The following is a 20519-nucleotide window of genomic DNA, read 5'->3' on the forward strand; positions in this document are numbered from 1 at the left end:
TAAATCAGAAATATGCAAACGTGTATATCAAGTGAGGTTATCAACATAACGATTGGAATATATTCTTTGACAATTGCAAGAATTTGGATTAGGCTGATCCTCTGTTGACGATTATCCTCTTTTCAAAAGTACTTTGTAGTGGTGGGAATTCTGGCGCTTTTTAGAGAAGTGGCTCCTTTGGTTCAGCTAACTCAAAGAAAAGCAGACTCTTTCGGCTCCCAAGCAGCCCTTCTGAATTTTTGGGTTGCTTACTTAATTTACAGTATGCCTTTATTATTCTACATAGTCCTCCAAATATATTCAATAAAAAACATGATCTATTGACAGTTGAACTTGCAGTAATCTTCTAACTTTTTTCTACTAAAGTAATTTAAAGCGAAACAAAACAGAATCACTCTCAAAAACCCACAACACAACAAAATGCTTTCAGGAGCTAATCCGGTTTCTTCTGTCTAGAAATGATCTGCCTTGTTTTGGAGAAGAATCTCTCAGGAGGGACTGATGTCACATTACTGCACTTAAGTCTCCAGCATCAGCAGCAACAGTTGCATTGGCACACTGGCACCTTGATTGATATATATTTGTATTTTTTTTTCCTTGTAGACTCTACACTTTGAATTGTCAATCAGGTTTAGATGTGTCCAGTTTCTACTTTCACGTTGTCATTCATTTTCCTATTGCTTACCGGCATTGTCGCGAAGAATGGCCCCTTGCTCTGTTTCTCTCTCATCTCTAACCCTCGTCTGTGTGCCATTTGGAACTGTCGCCTCTCTATCGAGAACAGATTTGTCTCAAAATTAATCACACAAATACATCCACGATTTTCATGTGTTTTTAGATCCACAAGTATATTTGCAGTGTCACGTGGTTTTCAGATTTGAAAATATATGCGCAATTTTCACATGTTTCTTAATAATGTGTGAGTCTTCATCATGACTTAGCATTTTTATAAATATTCAATTCTGCTTGTGAAGCGTTGAATGTGCATTTGTGGATCAGCGGGCCCCACGGGGTTTGGCGTGCTACCATCATGCACTGAAAAGTTGTCATTGACGGGCCGTCATGTGCCGGAACGTAGTCGGCGACGGGGTACGGCCATCACGCTCTGAAACGTAATCATTGACAGCGAGGTGGCCATGATGGCCGGGCCTAGCCCGGAAATACACCGACCGTTCGGGAAAATGTACATATTTTCCCGACATTCCCGATGGCAACCCCGCCCCTGCTCCTACTTCAGCACTCTTCCTCCTGAGCTCGCCAATCAGAACAAGCATGCTACTCGTGGATAAGTCACGCAAACCAAAGCCCCAAAGCTTTCACAGCTGCTTGCAAAGTCAGTGGAAGGCAAGGCGCTAAGCTAACTTGCTCAGCAGATATGAGCTGTGCTTGCTGGCTGGCCTTGCTAAACATTATCCTACTGTGGTGTAGATCCTCCCCATCAGGTAACTAATCCTCGCCTCTCTGGCGGCAAATAAGCTAGACTTCTAACATAATTGTTACCATTAAAGGCAGACAAGGAGTAACTAAGCATGCGACACACCGATCAAGAAGAGAGAATAGAAGATCAAGAATCCAATGCTAATCCGATCGCTAAGTTAAAGTGAAAGATCATGATAAGTTCTTAGGTGTACGGAACACTTTTCGAAGAAGTCTGACTGGAACCACTTTAGAGTGGAGAGCAATCAGCTATGATCAGCAAATTAGCATAATAAAGAGTACCGTATTTTCGTATTTTGAAATTTAAATTCAAGAAAATTATACTGACACGTTGAAATGCTCAAATATCAGGTTGTAATTCTATGGCCTTGTAGTATCTTATTATCATTTCTTGCGGCTACAGTGGATGTATGTTTACCTCCGATTAGTTAATAAGAGCCTAGTTCATAGCTGTTCAATCTTTGATTTACCTCATAATTGTTAGTCTGTGAGGAGGTCTGTCCACTTGAGGTGCTCTTTTCAGTATTTTACATGTTCTAGAAAACATAAATAATTAGCAAAACTAAAATGTCACTCAGTCGAGCACAGTCCTCAGCAAAGGCTGAGCAAACATGTTTGTCTGACATGTTTTGATTGAAAAGTATTTGGTGCAGTGCCATGCTGTTGACTAGAGTGGCCCTCTTTCGTCTCCTTTTACTGGATCCGATTGGTTACAGTCTCCCTTGGTCTCAATGCAAGTAGAGTGTGACAGCGAAAAGTCAACAATTATTGTACCTGGTGCTTTAGTGCAGAGACTCACCAAAAAATAGCTAATAAACCAACAGACAGTGATGAAAACAATGGAGTACCATCCTCGCAAGTTTTCTCACCACCACCTACCCCCGTCTGCCATTTTGCCCTGATGCAAGTGCACTGTAACAACCAAAATAAAGTCCTTGATGAGCTAACAAACAGCTATCACATCTTAGCTTAAACAAGTTGCACTTGGTAGAGGTAGTAAATAAATAAATAAATAAATTTTAAAAAGCTGTTTTACTCAAGTGATACGTCAAAGCCAATAAAGTTAGACTGCTGGAGACGAGTAAAATTGATGTCAATCACACAGGTACAAAGATTCGCACCGTAATAAAAGCAACTATAAAATCAACAGAGAGTAACTGCCTCCTCATTTGGCTGCGGAGTGCAGCATAGCCTGAGGGTAATTTGCTATAAAGCACCAAGTGACAAAACGGGCATGTGGTGCTGTGCTGCTAATGGACGAGTGAATGCGTGAGTGTGTGAAGGGGAGTCAAAGATGAGGGAGGGACCTCAACATCACAAGTTTGACACCAGGCAAAAACCCTACCCAATGTGGCGCAAAATGTGTCCTCCATAATATTTAGAGATTAGAAGTGGATTTTAAATCACTCCACTGTGCCTTGTGTGTGATACATAGTAAAGTGTAGTTTCAGACAGTTGACCTCCACAGCTCCCACAGGGGCCGAGGCCTGCCTACACGCTGCAGTCCGACCACTTACGGGGCTTTAGAGTCCGTGTGTTTGTCTGGTCGATGCGTGACTCGGGGGAATAGAGGTGTCGCCACATGTCAATCATTTGTTTGTTGTGCGCAGGAAACAAAGGCGACGCTCAGGGCCAAGTCGGAAGCATTAGGACCAACGTTGCACGTAATGCAGGCCACTGTTCAAACCTTCAGCATTTGTTGCTGGATGCAGAGGCAAGCACAATGCACACACACACAAAAAATTGAGCAAATTGCTTGCAGATACAGTGGTACCTCTACTTACGAACGTCTCTTCATACGAAATGTTCAAGTTACGAAACGCCTCAACAGGAAAATATTGCCTCTTGTTACGAAAGAAATTTCAGGATACGAAAGGTAAAGGTATGGGCTGCTCGCAGCTCCAGAGTTTCCTGAATGCAACATACTCATGGCTGCGCTGCCATTGGCTAGCCCAGCATCTTCCTGGCATCCCATTGGTTAAGAGGGACCTCTAGCGTATGTGTCTATGTGTGTAGATAGACAGGTAGATAGGTATATATGTGAGAAAATATGTCTATGCGGCGTCCTCGTCATTCGCCCCTCAGGCCATGAGGTGTTCCGATAGTTTTACTTGAATTAGAAATGAGGAAAAGAAAAAAAGGACAAAAAAACAAAGCAAGAGATAATAGAAAAGTATGAAAAGGGGATGAGTTTGGTTGATCTCGCCAAAGAATATGACCGTAATGTATCGACAGTCGCCACGTTTTTAAATCAGTTGTTTACAAAACGCCAGGCAAAAAACACTTCTGAGAGACAACATGAACCAAAGAGGGCAAAAAGCAATGAGGACAGCAATTAAAAGGTAAACGGCCATCATTTTTATTCCTTTCTCTATTCTTTGTTTTTTTATGCACAACTCTCATTTATTGTGCAATCTAATTGTAACATGTATTTGTTACATGTTTTGATGCATTTTTATGCTTTATAAAACATTTATGTCTGGATATTGGGGGGCTTGGAACGGATTAGGGCATTTACATGGAAAACATGTCTCTACTTACAAAGTGTTCTACTTAGGAAATTTCTACCAGAACCAATTAATTTCATAAGTAGAGGTACCACTGTATATTTTCAAAGTGGACTGCTTTTTAAGACCTTAGCTGCGAGCCTGCACATTGTGCTCTGTGCCAGAAGGGCAAACAGAAGTGTATTTGCTATCACAACATCTTTTGTACACATTTTTAAGAACCTCCTCAAACACCACCTGCTCACCGCATGCAAACTTAAATAACAATTCTACTTTACATAATCATTCAATCTTTCCCATATGAAATAGTGATCACCATCCTTAAATAGCACTATAAATTTGTCTTTGAGAGGAAAAAATATATATATTCAAATTTTGAAAATCATAAAATACAATTGTTCATATTCTCTGAAAGGACATCTGGTTGTTGGGAATCCCTGAATCATGGGAACAGTTTGGCTTTCTGTCTGCCGGTGTTTGTTCTGCTGTTCCGTGCAAGATTGTGATGGACTCGTTTTTTTGAATGTTCAAAAATCTGCTGGGGAATGCTGCAAGAAGAAAACGAAAATGTGCTATAGTTCATTACTCTCTCAGAAAAAACAAGATTGAGTTTCACCCAAAAAAATGTGAAATTCTGAGGAAAACTAGAGATGCATTGCTGACAAAAAAAGCTGTTTCTTCTTTGCAGTTTGCAGTATAACGCTAAAATAGTCACAACAGTGTATGATATGCTGCTATGCACCAATACTTCTCCACGTGATCGGTTGCAAATAAAAAAAAACAATCATCGGTCAAAAACAGTCACTAACAATGTGACTTATTTGACATGATAACCCATACTCAGCTAGGAGCACAAGGAATTTAAAGACTCAACTCAACTCAAAAAAGACCGGACAGAAATTAGATGCACGGAACTGGAAAATCTCAAATAAATTTGTAAACGAATCACCGCCTGCGACAAAAGCAAAAAATGTGACACCTCTTGTTCTTATTGGAAAATAACATTTTGAAGTGTCACTTATTGTACATAACCGTATTTAACCACAGACAACCAGGATTTCCCTGCTAGTTGTGTGAAGGCGAAGGCCTTCACACATATGTTATTCTACACTTTCAACTTTATCTTTAATATTATATTTTATTCCTTGCACTTATTTTGCGCGCCGCTACTTCCACATACTTCATCCTATTCACCCCGTTCAAATTTTAAATTATTCAAAAAATTCATGCAATTGAGGCTCCTTTTTGTTTTCCCCCTAACATTTATGGTTCCCCCAAAATTCAACTTTTTTCACCCCAAAAAAACCCCATTCATTTCCAATGGCAAATTCAAAGTTCTACTACTTCCACATACTTCATCAGATTCACTCCGTTCGAATTTCAAATTATTCGAAAAATTCATGCCATCGGAACTTCCATTTTTCTGCCCCCAACATTAACGGTTACCCGAAAATTCACCATTTTTCACGCAAAAAAACCCCATTAATTTCCAATGGCACATTCAACACTTCTCCATTTGCTGCGTTGGATCGATTCCCGCTCATTCCACAATATGTCATAGAGGTCATTCAACTTCATTCTACTTCATTCAGCTCATTCAACTCACATTCCACATCATGCACAGTTCCTACTTCCCAAAAATTCAAATTATTCAACCTTAAAAACCCATTCAAAAATTCACAATTCATTCCCAATGGCACAATCAACACTTCACATTTAAACCATTCCAATTTCAAATTCAAAAGATTCAGCTCATTCAACTCACATTGGTTAACCTTTTCAACACATCCGCAATTCATACTTCCCAAAAATTCAAATTATACAACCTTAAAAACACCATTAAATTCGCCATTCAGTCCCACTTGCACATTCAAGAAACCAAGTCCCTCTTAACTGCTTGCTGGTGAACACACCTCAAAGTAATTGACTAATTTGGTTATCCTCCCCTGCTCTGATTGGGTGGCTGTACCGGTGACAAAGGCCACCAATCAGGGCAGAGCAGGGGAGAGCACCCACACACACAACTTAAATGGCCACGACACAACGTGGGCCGTAACACCACAATTCCTACTTCCCAAAAATGCAAATTATTCAACCTTAAAAAAAACATTAAATTCGCCATTCAGTCCCACTTGCACATTTATATTTCATTTTTTACATCCTTGAAGTTAGGTCCCTGCCTGCTTAGTGGTACACACGCCGAGTTGTGAGCTGACAGCGCTGAATCGATTCCCTCTAATTCCAAAATTTTTCATAGAGTTCATTACACTTAATTCAGCTCATTCAACTCACATTATTAGTTATTTGATTTTACAGCATTCCAGTTAGGTCCCTGATGGTCCAGTGGTACACACGCTGAGTTGTGTGCAGGCAGCGTTGGATCCATTCTCGCTCATTCCAAAACATTCCACAATTTTTCATAGAGTTCATTCAACTTCATTCCACTTTATTCAGTATCATTCAACTTTATTACACTTTATTCAACTTCATTCAATTTTATTCAACTTCATTCCACTTTATTCAACTTCATTCGGTATCATTCAACCATATTCAGTATCATTCAACTTTATTCCACTTTATTCAACTTCTTTCCAACGCATTCCACAGTTTCTTTTCAGCTTCCTTCGCCTTCACACACAATTTCTCCAAAAATTGCATTCTCTAGTTGCAGATAGACTTCTCAGACGGTGGGAAATTTGAAGGGAGAAAACGGGCAAGAAGAAAAAAGACCGCTAGCAATGATAGCCCTATTCATTGTACATATGAACATGAACTTAAGTGCATTTACATGTAAATGTAGTTAAGTATTTATATCATATTGTCGCTGTCCTGTGAAAAACATTGATGTCCAATTTTACAAACATTTTTAATTTTCACATTAATGCGATGATCATAACGGGGAAACACCATTCACGTAAAAATAAGAAAATTGAAAAAAATGGACATAAATGTTTTTCACAGAACAGCGACGATATGTGAAGAAGATAGAGTACACCAGTAAAAGTAGAACTAGTCAAAGCTAGGCTAACTGTTAGCATATAGTCCATCCATCCATTATCTATACCGCTCACAAGGGTCGCGGATGTGCTGGAGCCTATCCCAGCTGTCTTCGGGCAGTAGGCGGGGGACACCCCAAACCGGTTGCCAGCCAATCGCAGGGCACACAGAGACAAATAATCACACATACTCACAAACCGGAGTACCAGGAGAAAACCCACGCAGGCACAGGGACAACATGAAAACTCCACACAGGGAGGACGGAGCCAGGATCGAACCTACGACCTCTGACCTGTGAGCCAGACGTGCTAGCCAGTCGACCACCGTGCCGCCGTTAGCATATAGGGTCTAGTAAATATTTTGTGGTTGCAAACTCTTGTCTTGTTTTTACTGAGGCAAATGACTTGGGAGACCCGTCGCAGAAGCACTCAACACAACAAGTTGCTCCTCTATTAGAGTCCTTCCTGATTGAGAAACGAACAGTTTCACATCACAATAATGAAAGCCGTGGTTCATCTTAATCTTTGTAATGTGTTAGAAAGCTGCCCACATTTTTAGTGTTTACGGGTCAAATTTGACCCATGATTTAACTTTGCGTTGACCACACATTTAAAGAGGAAATCAACCCAAACGTATCTTTTTCAAGAATATGTTCCCAGCAGGCCCACTAGTTGAAACACGGCATTGTGATTAATATTGCGTTTCTGGAATATGTTAAGCAGCAAGATCCACCCCTTTTTGAGCCACCTCAGACTGAAAATGACATCACAACTAAGGATCAGGTAACGACAAATCACGGCTCAGCTTCAGAAAACAGGTCAGCCGTGATTTGGTCGTTACCTGAGCCCGCAGTAGTTGTGATGTCATTTTCAGTTGACAGAAGTGTCAAAATGGCCGCCGCCAGAGATGGCTAAAAACAAGTAGATTAACTCTTATTCCACAAATGCAATATTTATCTGAATGCCTTGTTTCAACTAGTGGGCCTGCATTGAAAATATTCTTGAAAGAAATATGTTTGGGTTGACTTCAACTTTAAGGATTTGTGTTTGTACAAATTAAACAGGTTTAACAACAATGATTGACGGCACCAAACATTTTTAGATCACGGAGGAAAAAATCACTCCCACTCAATCACTAAAAACACCTACCACAGGATAATCACTTGAAATTCGAGAATCTATTCGACATCCAATAATTGGGCCTTTGAGGATTTTGATCGGAAGGTGGAAATCAGGCTCAAATAAGACCTGACTATCAGTATGTGTGCAACCCGATTAAACAAATAGAATGAAACACTCTAAAACCAGTTGGGTTAAAAAAAATAAAACAATTTGGGGGCAAAAATGGACCGAACCACAAATTGGGTCAATTTGACCCACTTTCTTGCATTGTTTTGTACAAAACAACCTAAAAAATGGGGCTACCCATTTTTGGAGTTGTTCTTGCAGAAAACAAACCAGAAAGTTGGGTCAGACTGACCCAGGTAGTGGGTCGGTCCATATTTGACCCAAATTGGTGTTATTTTTAACCCAACTGTTTTTAGAGTGTACAGTAATGATGAACCAGTCATGAAAACCGTCATAGTTTATTTGTACTACATGTGCCAACGGACCAGACAGATGCTTTGGGAAAAGAAAACTGAGGTAGATTTTCTTTCACCTGAAGAATAACATACCGTCTCAAGGCAGCTTGAAAGTTGATTAAATGTTGATAAGGTTCCTCACATATTCATCAAGCTTGTAATCCTACCCCCGGCACGCATCCTCTTAGATAACGGCACACCGCGTTCCAGTGACTCATAGCTCTTTCTCAGTATCTGAACATCTCCAGGATTTACAATATTGTGCCTGAGTTTATCCATTTTTTATTTGAACTTTTATCTGTAAATGTATAAAGCACAGTAGCAGAAATTAATAAGCATCAAATGAGAAGATGCAGTGATGTGCATAGTTTTAACTAAAATAAATTGCTCTTCTAGGTTTCCCCCTTTACGTTTCCATAATCCTTTTTGGTTTAATTTTGAGTGAGAGAGCGTTGGCTGTTTTGCCACTTATTCTAATGTAATCAATTTGATTTATGAATTTGCAATAGGCCTGCAGGACAATAATATCCCATTACAAAAATACAAACAACTGTATCCTGCCTGGATTCAAAATGAAACCCATCGGAAATATTAGCTCAGAACCTTCTGGAAAAGGAAAAAGTATACAGCACACCAAGGAAGCCAAATATCTCAGGCTTAGTTGATTATTTATTTTCTATGAAAAACAGGGCACATAAAAATGAGGCCTAATATGCATGTAGGAAATTGTTAAGGAACATTTTGCTGATGACCACAGGGTGAGGTTTAAATATAACTTTCTGTATATTCTTTAAAGGTTCAGTTTATGGTTTGCGCATCGATGTATGTTGTTGCAGTGAAGCTCCTGAAAATGTCACAGTATGGAATATTGCACAAAGAGCAGAATACTAGAGCAAAATGTCATTGTAATAAAAAAAAATAAAAAAAGTGTCCCTGCAACATGGTTTTCGAAGCCAACGTGTGACAAATCAGAGCTGAACTGAGTAGGCTGCGGCTAGAAAATATCAAGGGGAGGCATATATAGTGAGGACGGAAAAAGAAAGTGCCTCCTATCGAATGGAGGCAGTGTCTTGAAAACCACCAATGCTTAAATAGGAAGTCAACCCAAACATATTTTTTTCAAGGATATGTTCTATGCAGGCCCACTAGTTGAAACAAGGCAACATGATTAATATGAAATATGAGTTAAGCAGCAAATTCCACCTGTATTTGTCCATCTCCGGGGGCGGCCATTTTGTCACTTCTGTCGACTGAAGGTAACATCGAAGTTGCTCAGGGATCAGTTAACGACTAATCACAGCTCACCTGTTTTCTGAATCTGAGCCATGATTGGTCCTTCATGTCTTCTTCAGATGACAGAAGTGAAAAAACGACCGCCCCCTCAGTTAGCTAAAAACGGCTGGATTAACTCATATTCCACAAACGCTATATTAATCAGAATGCCTTGTTTCAACTAGTGGGCCTGCATAGAACATATTATGACAGACACAAGACCTGCGTTTGAGCCCTGGAGTCAACTCATCTCTATTTATCCAGCCATAAATCATGCTCTTAAGCCTTCGTAATTAACACTGTCATTTATAAACATCATTACAAGCCCACCAGTGTTATTTTTAACCGTAGGAGCAAGAACGGTCACACTGTGAATGATGTACTTCTCTCTTTGAAATCATTTGATTTCACATGTTCACCAGAGCATTTACTGGACACTAGTTTGACATGTTCACAATTAAAGTGACAGTAGCAGATTGTCTGAATGACGGCAGTGGGAGGAGATACTCAAACGTTGCACTCTTGCCAGACATTCTTCACCTTGACGGTCAGACTTCAAACTATTTGTAATATTTGTATTCCCAACAGCGTTCCCTTGAGTTCATAGTGTTTTTTTTCTGCTATCTGTACAGTAGCTACCATATTTGTTTTCATCCAATCAGATTTCAGCCCCCTAAATGTGCTGCAATGTCAATGTTATCTGCACAGAGCCTTCTGAATCACTACGGCTGGCAAATGTAACTTTCACTTTATGAGCGATACGAGTGTTTCTTTAACCAAACAATGACCTCAGCGTTTTTCCACCCTCTGATTGGTGGGTCGAGCATAACTTGTTATAGGCAACTATATATACTATGTAGCAAAACACGTCTGTAGCAACCTGCACACATGAATATTTTGAAGAGACAGCATCTCTATTGATTATGATGTACTGTTCATGTGCGTGTCAGGCTAATAGGTAAATATGGATTCCGAACTGATTCAGATGATATACGTGGCACTGGTGCATGCTGTTGTATTGCGTTTTCTATCGTATTGCTGTTTTATACTTTATATTCATGATTAACTCTTGTCTTTTCCTTTTTCTCTGTTTTGGGGCATTTTTTCCAAAACATAGGTTGAAAAACATGAGAAAAGAATAACAAGAACCAGTAAATTGCCAGCATTAGCCATTAACTAGCTGCTATGTCCTCACATTTTATTAAAAGCATGCTGTTTGAAGGACTGCACGGTTTATTTCGGTTTACATGGTGTGTGCAGGACCTTCTGGTGATCATTTAGCTTCAAGAGAGTCAAAATATTAGACACATCTCTCACTGTGATGCAGTCTTTAGATAAGACTAAGAGAAATATCCCCAAAGAGACTTGGAACAAATATGGTACGTTTTTGGAATTGACTACAGCAAAAACAAATCCATCCCAAATGGGGTTGCATGTGTGCGTGGATTTAAACAAATCAATTCTCTTTCTTTTGCCCCTTGGGTGTCGATATAAGTTACCTGTACTTGAAAGCACACCTGATTACATTTTGTTTTCTCTTCCACATGAATCACGCAACACGCACACACATTTACTAAATGGTGATGTGAGAGATCACACAAATACAAATAATCTTATATAAATACCTCCTTGAGACCGTCCATCAAAATGGAGCATTATCTATGCAAAGACAGACTATTTGATACAGCGCTTGTATTGAATCTAATTAGGTGCAAGTGATCATGATGTTGTGGCCAGCTGGTAAATATACAATGCTCTACTTCATTACCTTCACATGCACCCACTGAAGGTTACACATGCAGCTAAAATTGAGGCTGACACAAGAGCAGACGTCCTGACATCCCTCCTTCTTGTCTCCTCTCTCCTCCATCCTTTCATCCTTTACTCGTCTGCCTCCCCCCAGCCACTGCCATGCAGCCTCCCCTGCTGACCCACACTTCTCTGAAATGGACGTGAGCTCTCATTCAGTCTGAACACTCTCTCACTCGATGCTAATCTTTTTTTCGTGTGTTCAAATTTACAGTGAATTGGCCAAACCAGTCCTCACAGATCGAACTGTGCACGTGCAATGAGGCCGCCAGACGATCCTGAGAAGCTGCATTTGGATGGTCCTCGCGATATGCCCCTTTGGTGGGACACGCTGAGACCTCTCTATCTGGCAAAGCCCCGAGGACGCTTATCACGTGCACATGAATATTTCACAGCTTACCTCACACTTGCACACTAGTACTGACCCATGGAGATTAATGGCAGCCAAGCCAGGCATCACATCATACTCATCTAATGGCTTGCCTTTCTCAAAAAGGGGTCACAAATGGGGGTACTGTGGAGTCTACACTAATATAATACACATCATTTTTGGATTGTAAGGCGATATGCTTCCGGGCTTCCCTATAGGCTACATTTCTGTGGGGACCCTAAAATTGATGCACTGTGCCTACATAATCAACTTTTTTTTTTTAATTGTTGATATTGAGGTGTTTCGTCTGCTTGCGTGAATCTTATTAAGGGCTGTTAGGGAGCCTGCATAATAAAAATATCAGTCTGTGCATGACGGTCAAGGGTGGTATACCTTTGAGAGTGTCACGCCATTGTGACAAGCCCTGAAAGAGCAATGGTGTATTTTTTGGAGTGAAGGAGAAGATAACCCTCTGCTGCCATGCCATTGCATCGATCGCCGTATATGTGCATGTATAGATTCCGAGAAAAAGAGAGATGGCGTGAGTGTGTGAGAGAGAGAGAGAGAGAGAGAGAGAGAGGGACATGGAGAGGGGCGGGGTGCACCCTGATAGCTTATGTCCATATCTTACCGTCAATCCTCCTCCTCCTCCTTCTTCTCCTGCTCCTCGCTCACTGCGTCTCCATCCTCCCGTTTCTCTGCTCCCTCCACTCCACTGCCCGTTACATGAAAACCAATGCAATCGTCTCTAGGCAGCGGTGATGGCGGGTGATACAGCAAACAGTGAAGCAGTCATTAGGGGTCCAACAACAACTGGCCCCCCGACTCCTCCTCCTCTTCCTCCCTAAGCCTCCTCCAGTGATGAGGGCTCTCTGCTGGACCTCCGTCCACTCGATGACGTCCCCGCTGCACTGTGCGTCACGTTTGTACTCTCATTCCCACGGCGTTCATGGCCACGGACGCCACGGGCTGTTGGCCTTGTTGTATACAGCTCCGTCCGTTTTTGCGGGAAAAAATATACGGCCAAAGATAAACGTGAGCCGCAGACCCCGCGCGGTCCTCTGTCGTTAACTACACGTCACCGAACCCCGTTGTTGTTGTTGTCATGACTGCGCATCTTCTTCCGACATTGTTCCAACACATCCTTCTTTGCACTTAGCGCCAAATAGCGTCGAGGTGAAAATGCATCCTCTTGACGAATTGTGCTCAGTCGCAACGGCAAGGGCGGATGCCAAATGCTTTCTATTTTACAAACAAAATGTGACAATTAAGTTAAATTCAAAGATACTGGTTTTCTAAAACACACACATACATAAACAACTGGACCGTCACAGGGTTTGGTTTCCCGCTCCTGGCATCGCCTTGCGTCCGTCCTCTGTTCTCCGAGTGCGCGCTCACGCTTCATCCGCTGGTCCGCTTGTTGCGCGTTCTGTGCTCGGGAGCGCGCAACGTCTGCCTGTGTGTGGGGTGGCGGGGGCTGGGGGGGGGGGGGGGGGGGGCGGATCGTGCGCATGTGTTTGTGTGTGATGTGCGCGCGCGTGTGTGAGCTTGGGGAATGGATGCTTCGACTATGTTCTAAGGAGCGTTTGACTGAGCAACACGAAGCTGTGTAGACAAGAAATCGTCATTAAAAGCACCTGCTTTATGTACAGACTTGTTGCTATTTCAGAGGTAATACTACATGTCAAATCAAATCAAATTTTATTTATATAGCACTTTTCACACACAAGATGCAACTCAAAGTGCTGTACATTAAAAACATCAAAATACAGCATAAAAAGAGAACCCGCTCCCACCTACCCTCCCTCCCTCGCAGTATACACAAAGACAGACAACCACAAGCACACTTGCACTCACTCACACACACGTACACAAAAGCACACACATATAACCTTAAAAAGAGACATGGCAGGGCACAGAGAAACCATATGAGGAAAGATGTATTTCTTCATCATTGAACATTTTCAATATCTACAAGTGATGTAGTGGTTTTTGAACTTGTATGTTACACCAAATAGTAATCAGCTCTCCAAGTAGCATGCACTATTATGAATAACAACAAAATACAGGAGCATAATAGGCCTATGGCCCTTTACCACTGTACCGGTACAGCTATGCGTGGTCGCTTTTCCATGACACTTTTTCGAGGCCATGTGGTGACAATAGAACCGTTCCTCAAAACCTCTTCCAACCTGGTTCTAGAACGCAGGCAGAGGAGGGCCGTGACACCACTGAAATCTGACCGGCTGACGTTTCGTTCTCGTCAGGGTTCATTCAAGGTTGCAAACATTCACCAAATGTTCTCCATATTCTGCCAACCGTTTTAATGTTTTTTTCACTACACTCTAAAAAAAAAAAGCTGGTTTAAAAACAACGAGATTTGGGTCAAATGGATTGTTTGAAATTTGACTCAACTTTCCCCCAAAATGCGGCGTTTTGTATAAAACAACCCCCCAAAATTGTGCCGCACCTGCATGTGACGTGGTACTGGTAAGTCCGTTCTCGACACTGTTGGCTGACCAACTGGGCGGGCCAGAAATACTGACGAGTGCTCACAGATGGACTAACGCACTGACAATATCTACCTCTGTTTACAACAATACTTAACCATATTTACAATTGATTAGTTCCTGTGAATAACTACGTTTATATAGTGAAGGTGGTCATAGGAAGGCTGGGGGGACATGCCCCCCCCCAACCCCTCTGCCATCTGTGCCTATCCATGCCACCCTCACCCAATATGCAACCAAGAGGCTGAGGGCAGTGTGTGCAGGGTAAACAAATAGGAAGTTAGGCAGGCACAAATTGGAAATTCAAAATGCACCAATGCACATCCAGCAAAAATGGTCTAACATTGGTATTATTAAATAAGTATTAAAAAGTGTTTTCTGAAGATGACAGTTTTCACCCAGCTCATATTTCTTGTTTGAAATGCAAACAAATCAGAGGTTGGCTAGCATCCTGGAATGGATTAGCTTCAATCTATAAGCATAAAGAAACGCCTCCATTCATAGCTGTAAATATATGCACATTAATTTAAAATGTCGTGCTTTGGCTTTTTTTTTTTGTATTAAATATAAACAATACATTGGAGTGAAAGAAATAATGCACCATCAAATGGAGCTGATGGGGAACTGCCTCCCTGCCCCAAAGGGTGACTACCAATGAGATTGATTTTACATATCGCTGGAGATGAGCCGAAACCTTCTATGTCACAATTAGGTGAATTTCATATTTTTTCACAAATCTATTCTGTTGGTCAGTCCACGCATGTGAATGATATTTCTTTTACAAATCAGTCTAAAGTGCTGATAATGGCATAGTCCCTTCGTTGATGCAATGTTAATGGTTGAACAAACATGACGTTTTTGGGGTCTTCTGAAAATGAATTACTTTGGAGGCACGAGGATTCCACCTGACTCCAGCGATATACACAGGTGAGCATTTACCATAACCACGAGCATTACGCATAACCACGTTTCTACCACTAGAGCGCTGTTGAGTCTTTTTACCTTTAAAACCAGGAGAGCGGGTAAGTCATTTATTTATTTTTTTAATCAAATTCTCTGTCTTTTAGCCAATTTAATGCATCAGAATATACACATGACGGTGTTGCGAGACCGCGGAGGAGGTCCTGGAATTTTTTCAAACCGTAATGGCGGACGCCGTCGATCACGGGAGCGCTGAAAAAAGTAACGGCAGTGATAGTGATGACGCGCTTGTGGACTTTGAACCAGTCGAACGTGATATATGGTTAAGATATATTTGTAGACAATGACGATATTGACATCTTTGAAACAGAATGGTAATTCGCCATAAGACTGTGAGTCCAAAGCTATTATTTGAGATAGAACGACCTTATGAAATACACATCAATAAATTGGATATACACGTTGCTGACTTTACCCGCTGTGAAGATGCCTCCCCTGAGCCGTCCGATCCGCTCGCGTTCGCCATCTTTGTTTTCTTATCTACGCATGCGCGGGGAGTTGAATCGCGGATCGATTAGCTCCCCCTGGTACCTGCCTGTGTTCTGTGTGACGTAATCCTAATTTGCATGTTGTGCAGATTCGTCCTCTCACAAAGTGATTCGTATCCCCAGCTGGCAATTAGTGCGTAGTGAAGATACGTAGTCGTAGAAGCAAGAGTCGTATTCACCAAACAATGCACTCACAGTTTTTATTCGTACTCACAAGAAAATAAGTCAAACCCTCACAATTTTACACAATTTGTACTCACAAATTATTACTATTACGGATACGAATCGTTAATCACGCATATGCCTTTTTGACAGCGACCTTACTCCATAAATCACTACGCTGCCTTTATTTCAATCAATAAATCAATGATAAAAACAATAAACAACACCCCCTCAGATGGAAACATAACCTCCTTCTGGTTGCTAAGAGGTGAGAGAGATTGTGTTTGTGTTTGCACTCATCAAAGGTGTAAAGGCAACAATCACAGATGGTTTCAAGTATGGAAATCAGGCCAATTCACCCTGTGACTCTTGCCTTTGCACACGTATTTTATTCATTGAGTTTCCTGTAATCACTACTGCAATGCTCAGAAGTGAGGGGAAGGTGAAAAGCCTTTCAGAACTGAGAGATCAGGAAATGTTGCACAGCAATTTGAAGATCCTGCCTGATCCCATAAAAGCACCACCACCATCATCATCAACATCATCAGTGTGGAAACATAAGGTCCTGAACATGAAGGAAGACGTGTCACAGTCAAAGGAAATCCCTAATTATGTGAAAGTCATAGACAAGAGACTCAGAGTAAGCCTGATTGCCTCTTGTGCAGCCCCAAAAGAGGAGCCAGACTTCATCGGATAAACATACAAGCGCAACATTCACTGACAAAATTATCCTAATGGCGTTGAATAATTCATCGGCGTCTCAGATCTCAGAATAAACATGACATGTTTTGATTGGATGATGGGAATGGCTCGCTTCATACTTCACCGTGATTCTTCTTACCACTTCTCCATTTACGGCTACACAACCTGCAACGTGGAGACTTTGCTCACAAGCAACAAGGCAGCCAAAGCCAAATTAGTGTTGGTTCGTGTTATTGTTTGGGGCCTTTTAAGTTACTTTTAATTGGTGGCAAGCAAATCAATACTCACTCTTGTCAGAAGAGCCATTTCTGTAATAAGAAAGGAATGTAATCATGCTCATCAGACTGGCATTCCAACTATATCAATAGAAGTCTGTACCTTTGAACAAATAAGGATTTGTTTGTATGGGGGGGAAATTGTTGTGGGCGGTGCCAGGCTTAACTTCTGACAGAAAGCATTCAATCACGAACAAGAGCACCCAGTAGCGATGCCAAACAGAAATGGCAGCAAGAGTGGTAGGAGTTGCTTCGTTGCTTTGTGACCACTTTAAGGACTTTTTTTTTAAATAACTAATACTATGGACGTAAAATTTACTTAAAAACTGTCCTTGTACAATTTACTTTGAATTTCTGACAGAAAAAAATTGACTGTTTTTTTCCAAGTAAATGCCACTCCATTTTTTTGTGTAGCTTCTATTTTTTTTCCAAGTAAATGCCACTTCATTTTTTTGCGTAGCTTCTTTTTTTTTTTCTACTACATCTTATTTGATTTGAGAGGTGGTTGGCATCATCACGGGTGGAAATTATCCAATTTTATATGATTTGTCTGAAAGCTATTATTTCTCATTTGCAAATATATCTCTTATTCCCCTATATGTATAGTGACAGGTAGGAAAAAAGGGTTACTCCATGAACCGTTATCCACCTGTAGTCCATCCTACAACAGAATAGGTTGTTTCTTCTTGTGAGCTACATCAGCTTTGTGTTCAACTAAACAGGCCCACATTTCTCTTTGACAAAGTACATTTTTGAATAAAGTGAGACAAGATCATCATTATTTTAATCTCCATACTTTTTGTGACGTTTCTTTTTGGTGGTGTGCCGTTTTTTTTTCTCTAATGTAAATAAGGATCGGGAAACATTGTTATAAAGCATTTCTAGAGACTCCAATGTTACCCGCGGTTTGGTTGCTACGCTGACTGCAGAGAGGTGATTTGAATTGCAGCAGAGCACAAAATAATCATGAATAGAAATGATGACACAAAATACCGGCACATTTCACAGCAATGCAGCCAGAATGTCTTATTTTTCAATTACAGTACCCTGGAAACAATCCATTTCACCAGTGAAACAATTCAATGCAATTTTAGATCAAATTACACACTGCACATGATGCAGTTTGGTGTTGACCTGTAGCCAATTATGCATTAATGCATACACAGAAGTTATTGCCCAAAATGTGAGCTTGGCTTCGACCCAAATTAATAATGAATTGTAGAATGATTCATTCTGTTATTTTTTTTTTCTGTAATCCTGCTTAAAGCGGAAGTCAACCCAAACATATTTTTTTCAAGAATATGTTCGCAGCAGGCCCACTAGTTGAAATACTGCATTCTGATTAATTTTGCGTTTGTGGAATATGAGTTAAGCAGCAAAATGCACTCGTTTTTTGCCATCCCCGGGGGCGTCCATTTTGTCTTCTGTGGACTGGAAATGACATCACAACTGCTCACAACGACCCATCACGACCGACCTGTTTTATGAACCTGAGCCGTGATTGGTCGTTGGTGAGCAGTTGTGATGTCATTTTCAGTTTGGGTTGACTTACGCTTTAAAGAACATCACAATGTGACAAATGTACGTGGCAACTTTTTAAAAACATCTCAGTCAATATTGTGTTGGTACTTTTCTTATCACCATGGTGATCCTTCTCCTTTTCCATCCACCTCTACATGATCGCCAACTCCACCGCGCCCTCTTTTCTTGTTCCTTTTCTTCTCATCCTCCACCTTGTACTTGAGTCTTCTCATAGGGTCAGTGAAACTGCGCATGGACTTCTCTTGAAAGTCCTCAGTGATCATGAAATTCCTGTCAATGAGCTCTGCCGCTTCCTGCCAGTTGCAGTAGCATTCCGGACCGAGGCGGATGATCTCGTCTACTGCGTTTGGGGTGAGGACAGAGCAGTCGGGACGTAGGACCACTACTGTGGGAAGCTCCTTGATGTTAAACATGTCCTCCAGCTCCCTGTGGACACGCAAAGCTTGAATAGATTTAGCCAGCTGAGTATATTTAATATTGCAATCATCTTAACCAGCAGGATGTGTACTCAGCCCTTTGGCTTGTACCACTCACCTCCTGTAGGGGTCCTCATAAGCGAGGAACAGGCACTTTTTGGGTAGCTGTTTCAGGAAGTCACATTGATGTTCTTCCGAATGGTCCAAACTCACGTTAAACAGAACACTTTTGTTAATTAAATCGTCTAAATACATTAATAAGTGTATGCAGGAATGAAATTATGGATGAGAGATAAATAAAATAAATAAATTAAATAAATAAATGAAACAAAAGATGGGTGACGTGGTGGATGGATGTAAGTCACTGACGGTGTGGTGGTATTATTTACCTGAGTTCAAATATAGCTTATGGTAACTGTTGTCCATGTTCATCGGGGTTTGTAATGTTTTACAATCTGTGTCTGCTGTACCTGATGTACAGGAGGACCAGCTGAGCGGAGCGATCCACATAGAACTCATCTGTCAAGCGTGTGAAGAAGTCACCGAGTTTGGGTGCAAACTGTCGACATCTGTCACATGTAGCAGAAGCAAAGAAAAGCATCAGGATGCGGTTCTGCAGGCGAATGGAAATCTCATGTTCAGTGTCCAACTCATCCTGGTCCCTGTTATTCTTCACCAGGACCCGATCGACAAACAGGTCCACCATCATGAACTGTCTCGGGACGGTGTGTTGAAGCTACAGAAAATATATGGGTGTTTACTTTATTAGTAACATGAGAAGAATGCAGCATAGCACATGGCAAAGGGCAAATGCAGAGACGGATGGCTTTGTTGTATAGTTCAATGCCAGTCTTTGAAATGAGCTAATGAGTCTCCTCGCTGTCATTCTCATACAGCTCCCATTAATCACACGAGCACATCTCGCTAGCCGTTAAATCTGATAATCCTCATTCTTGCTTACCTCTATCTCACACTAGCAAATTCAAAAAGAGAACAACCTCCCCCACCCCTTATCTCCCCTTTCGAGTTGTACTTGAATCATTATCAAATCTGTCTCTTCAAATCACCTTCTCTCACCAACTGTGTCTCCTCACCTTGATTGCTGTTCACTCCTATTTCCTTTTTGCGTGTCTGTCTGCGCTGCACCTCCTCTCTTGTGTCTGGGAGGGTGGGGTGAGACAAGGTGACAGAGGGGCATATCGTGTGCGCACAAGCGTGGTGGGGATATGAGTGTGGACGATTGTGTGTATGTGTGGGGGTGGGGGGGGGGTCTCTACACACAAGCACTGAATGCAAAGCAGGAAGCCCCAAATGTGTGCCCCCCCCCCAAAAAGAAGAGAATGGGAAGTGAATACCTAACTAATATCCCCACACAACATGAATACCGTTCACCAAGTGTAATTCGTTGTTTCGTATCATCCGCCTTTAGTACTAACTCATACAAAAAATAACATCAAGAGTATACATTC

The 20519-nt window shown here is 41.3% G+C and overlaps 2 protein-coding genes across 6 annotated transcripts in view; both read right to left on the minus strand.

Moving 5' to 3' along the window:
- The window catches only part of adgrl1b (adhesion G protein-coupled receptor L1b), a 40730-nt gene extending 27343 nt beyond the window's left edge, over positions 1-13387 (minus strand). For all 3 annotated transcript variants that reach the window (XM_086033155.1, XM_086033156.1, XM_086033153.1), the window contains exon 1: positions 12606-13387. The gene's annotated coding sequence lies outside the window, so the exon portion shown is untranslated. The remainder of the gene's footprint in view (positions 1-12605) is intronic.
- Positions 13388-16139: 2752 nt separating this feature from the next.
- LOC147145833 (nucleoredoxin-like protein 1) lies at positions 16140-20270 on the minus strand. Of its 3 annotated transcripts, none has more exons than XM_086034771.1 (4): positions 20145-20270; positions 19521-19786; positions 19169-19258; positions 16140-19060 (listed from the first exon to the last, which is right to left on the minus strand). In XM_086034771.1, exons 2-4 carry the CDS (start codon positions 19757-19759, stop codon positions 18730-18732), a joined length of 660 nt encoding a protein of 219 aa, XP_085890897.1. In that variant the 5' UTR covers positions 19760-19786; positions 20145-20270; the 3' UTR covers positions 16140-18729. The 3 variants fall into 3 exon arrangements, with proteins under 3 accessions (XP_085890897.1, XP_085890896.1, XP_085890894.1); XM_086034770.1 differs by having other exon boundaries at positions 20118-20239; XM_086034768.1 differs by lacking the exon at positions 20145-20270 and having other exon boundaries at positions 19521-19805.
- Positions 20271-20519: the final 249 nt, after the last annotated feature.

This window comes from Filicampus tigris, chromosome 6 (genome assembly GCF_054856515.1).
Source record: "Filicampus tigris isolate MCC_2025a chromosome 6, RoL_Ftig_1.0, whole genome shotgun sequence".
Taxonomy (NCBI): Eukaryota; Metazoa; Chordata; class Actinopteri; order Syngnathiformes; family Syngnathidae; genus Filicampus; species Filicampus tigris.

Excerpts from the sequence above, each read along its gene's own strand:
- LOC147145833 (XM_086034771.1), bottom strand. The coding sequence starts at position 19,759 with ATGATGGTGGACCTGTTTGTCGATCGGGTCCTGGTGAAGAATAACAGG. Across the intron at positions 19,259-19,520 it reads CTGGTCCTCCTGTACATCAG|TTTGGACCATTCGGAAGAAC; the intron begins GTACAGCAGACA and ends GTTTAACGTGAG. Across the intron at positions 19,061-19,168 it reads TATGAGGACCCCTACAGGAG|GGAGCTGGAGGACATGTTTA; the intron begins GTGAGTGGTACA and ends GCGTGTCCACAG.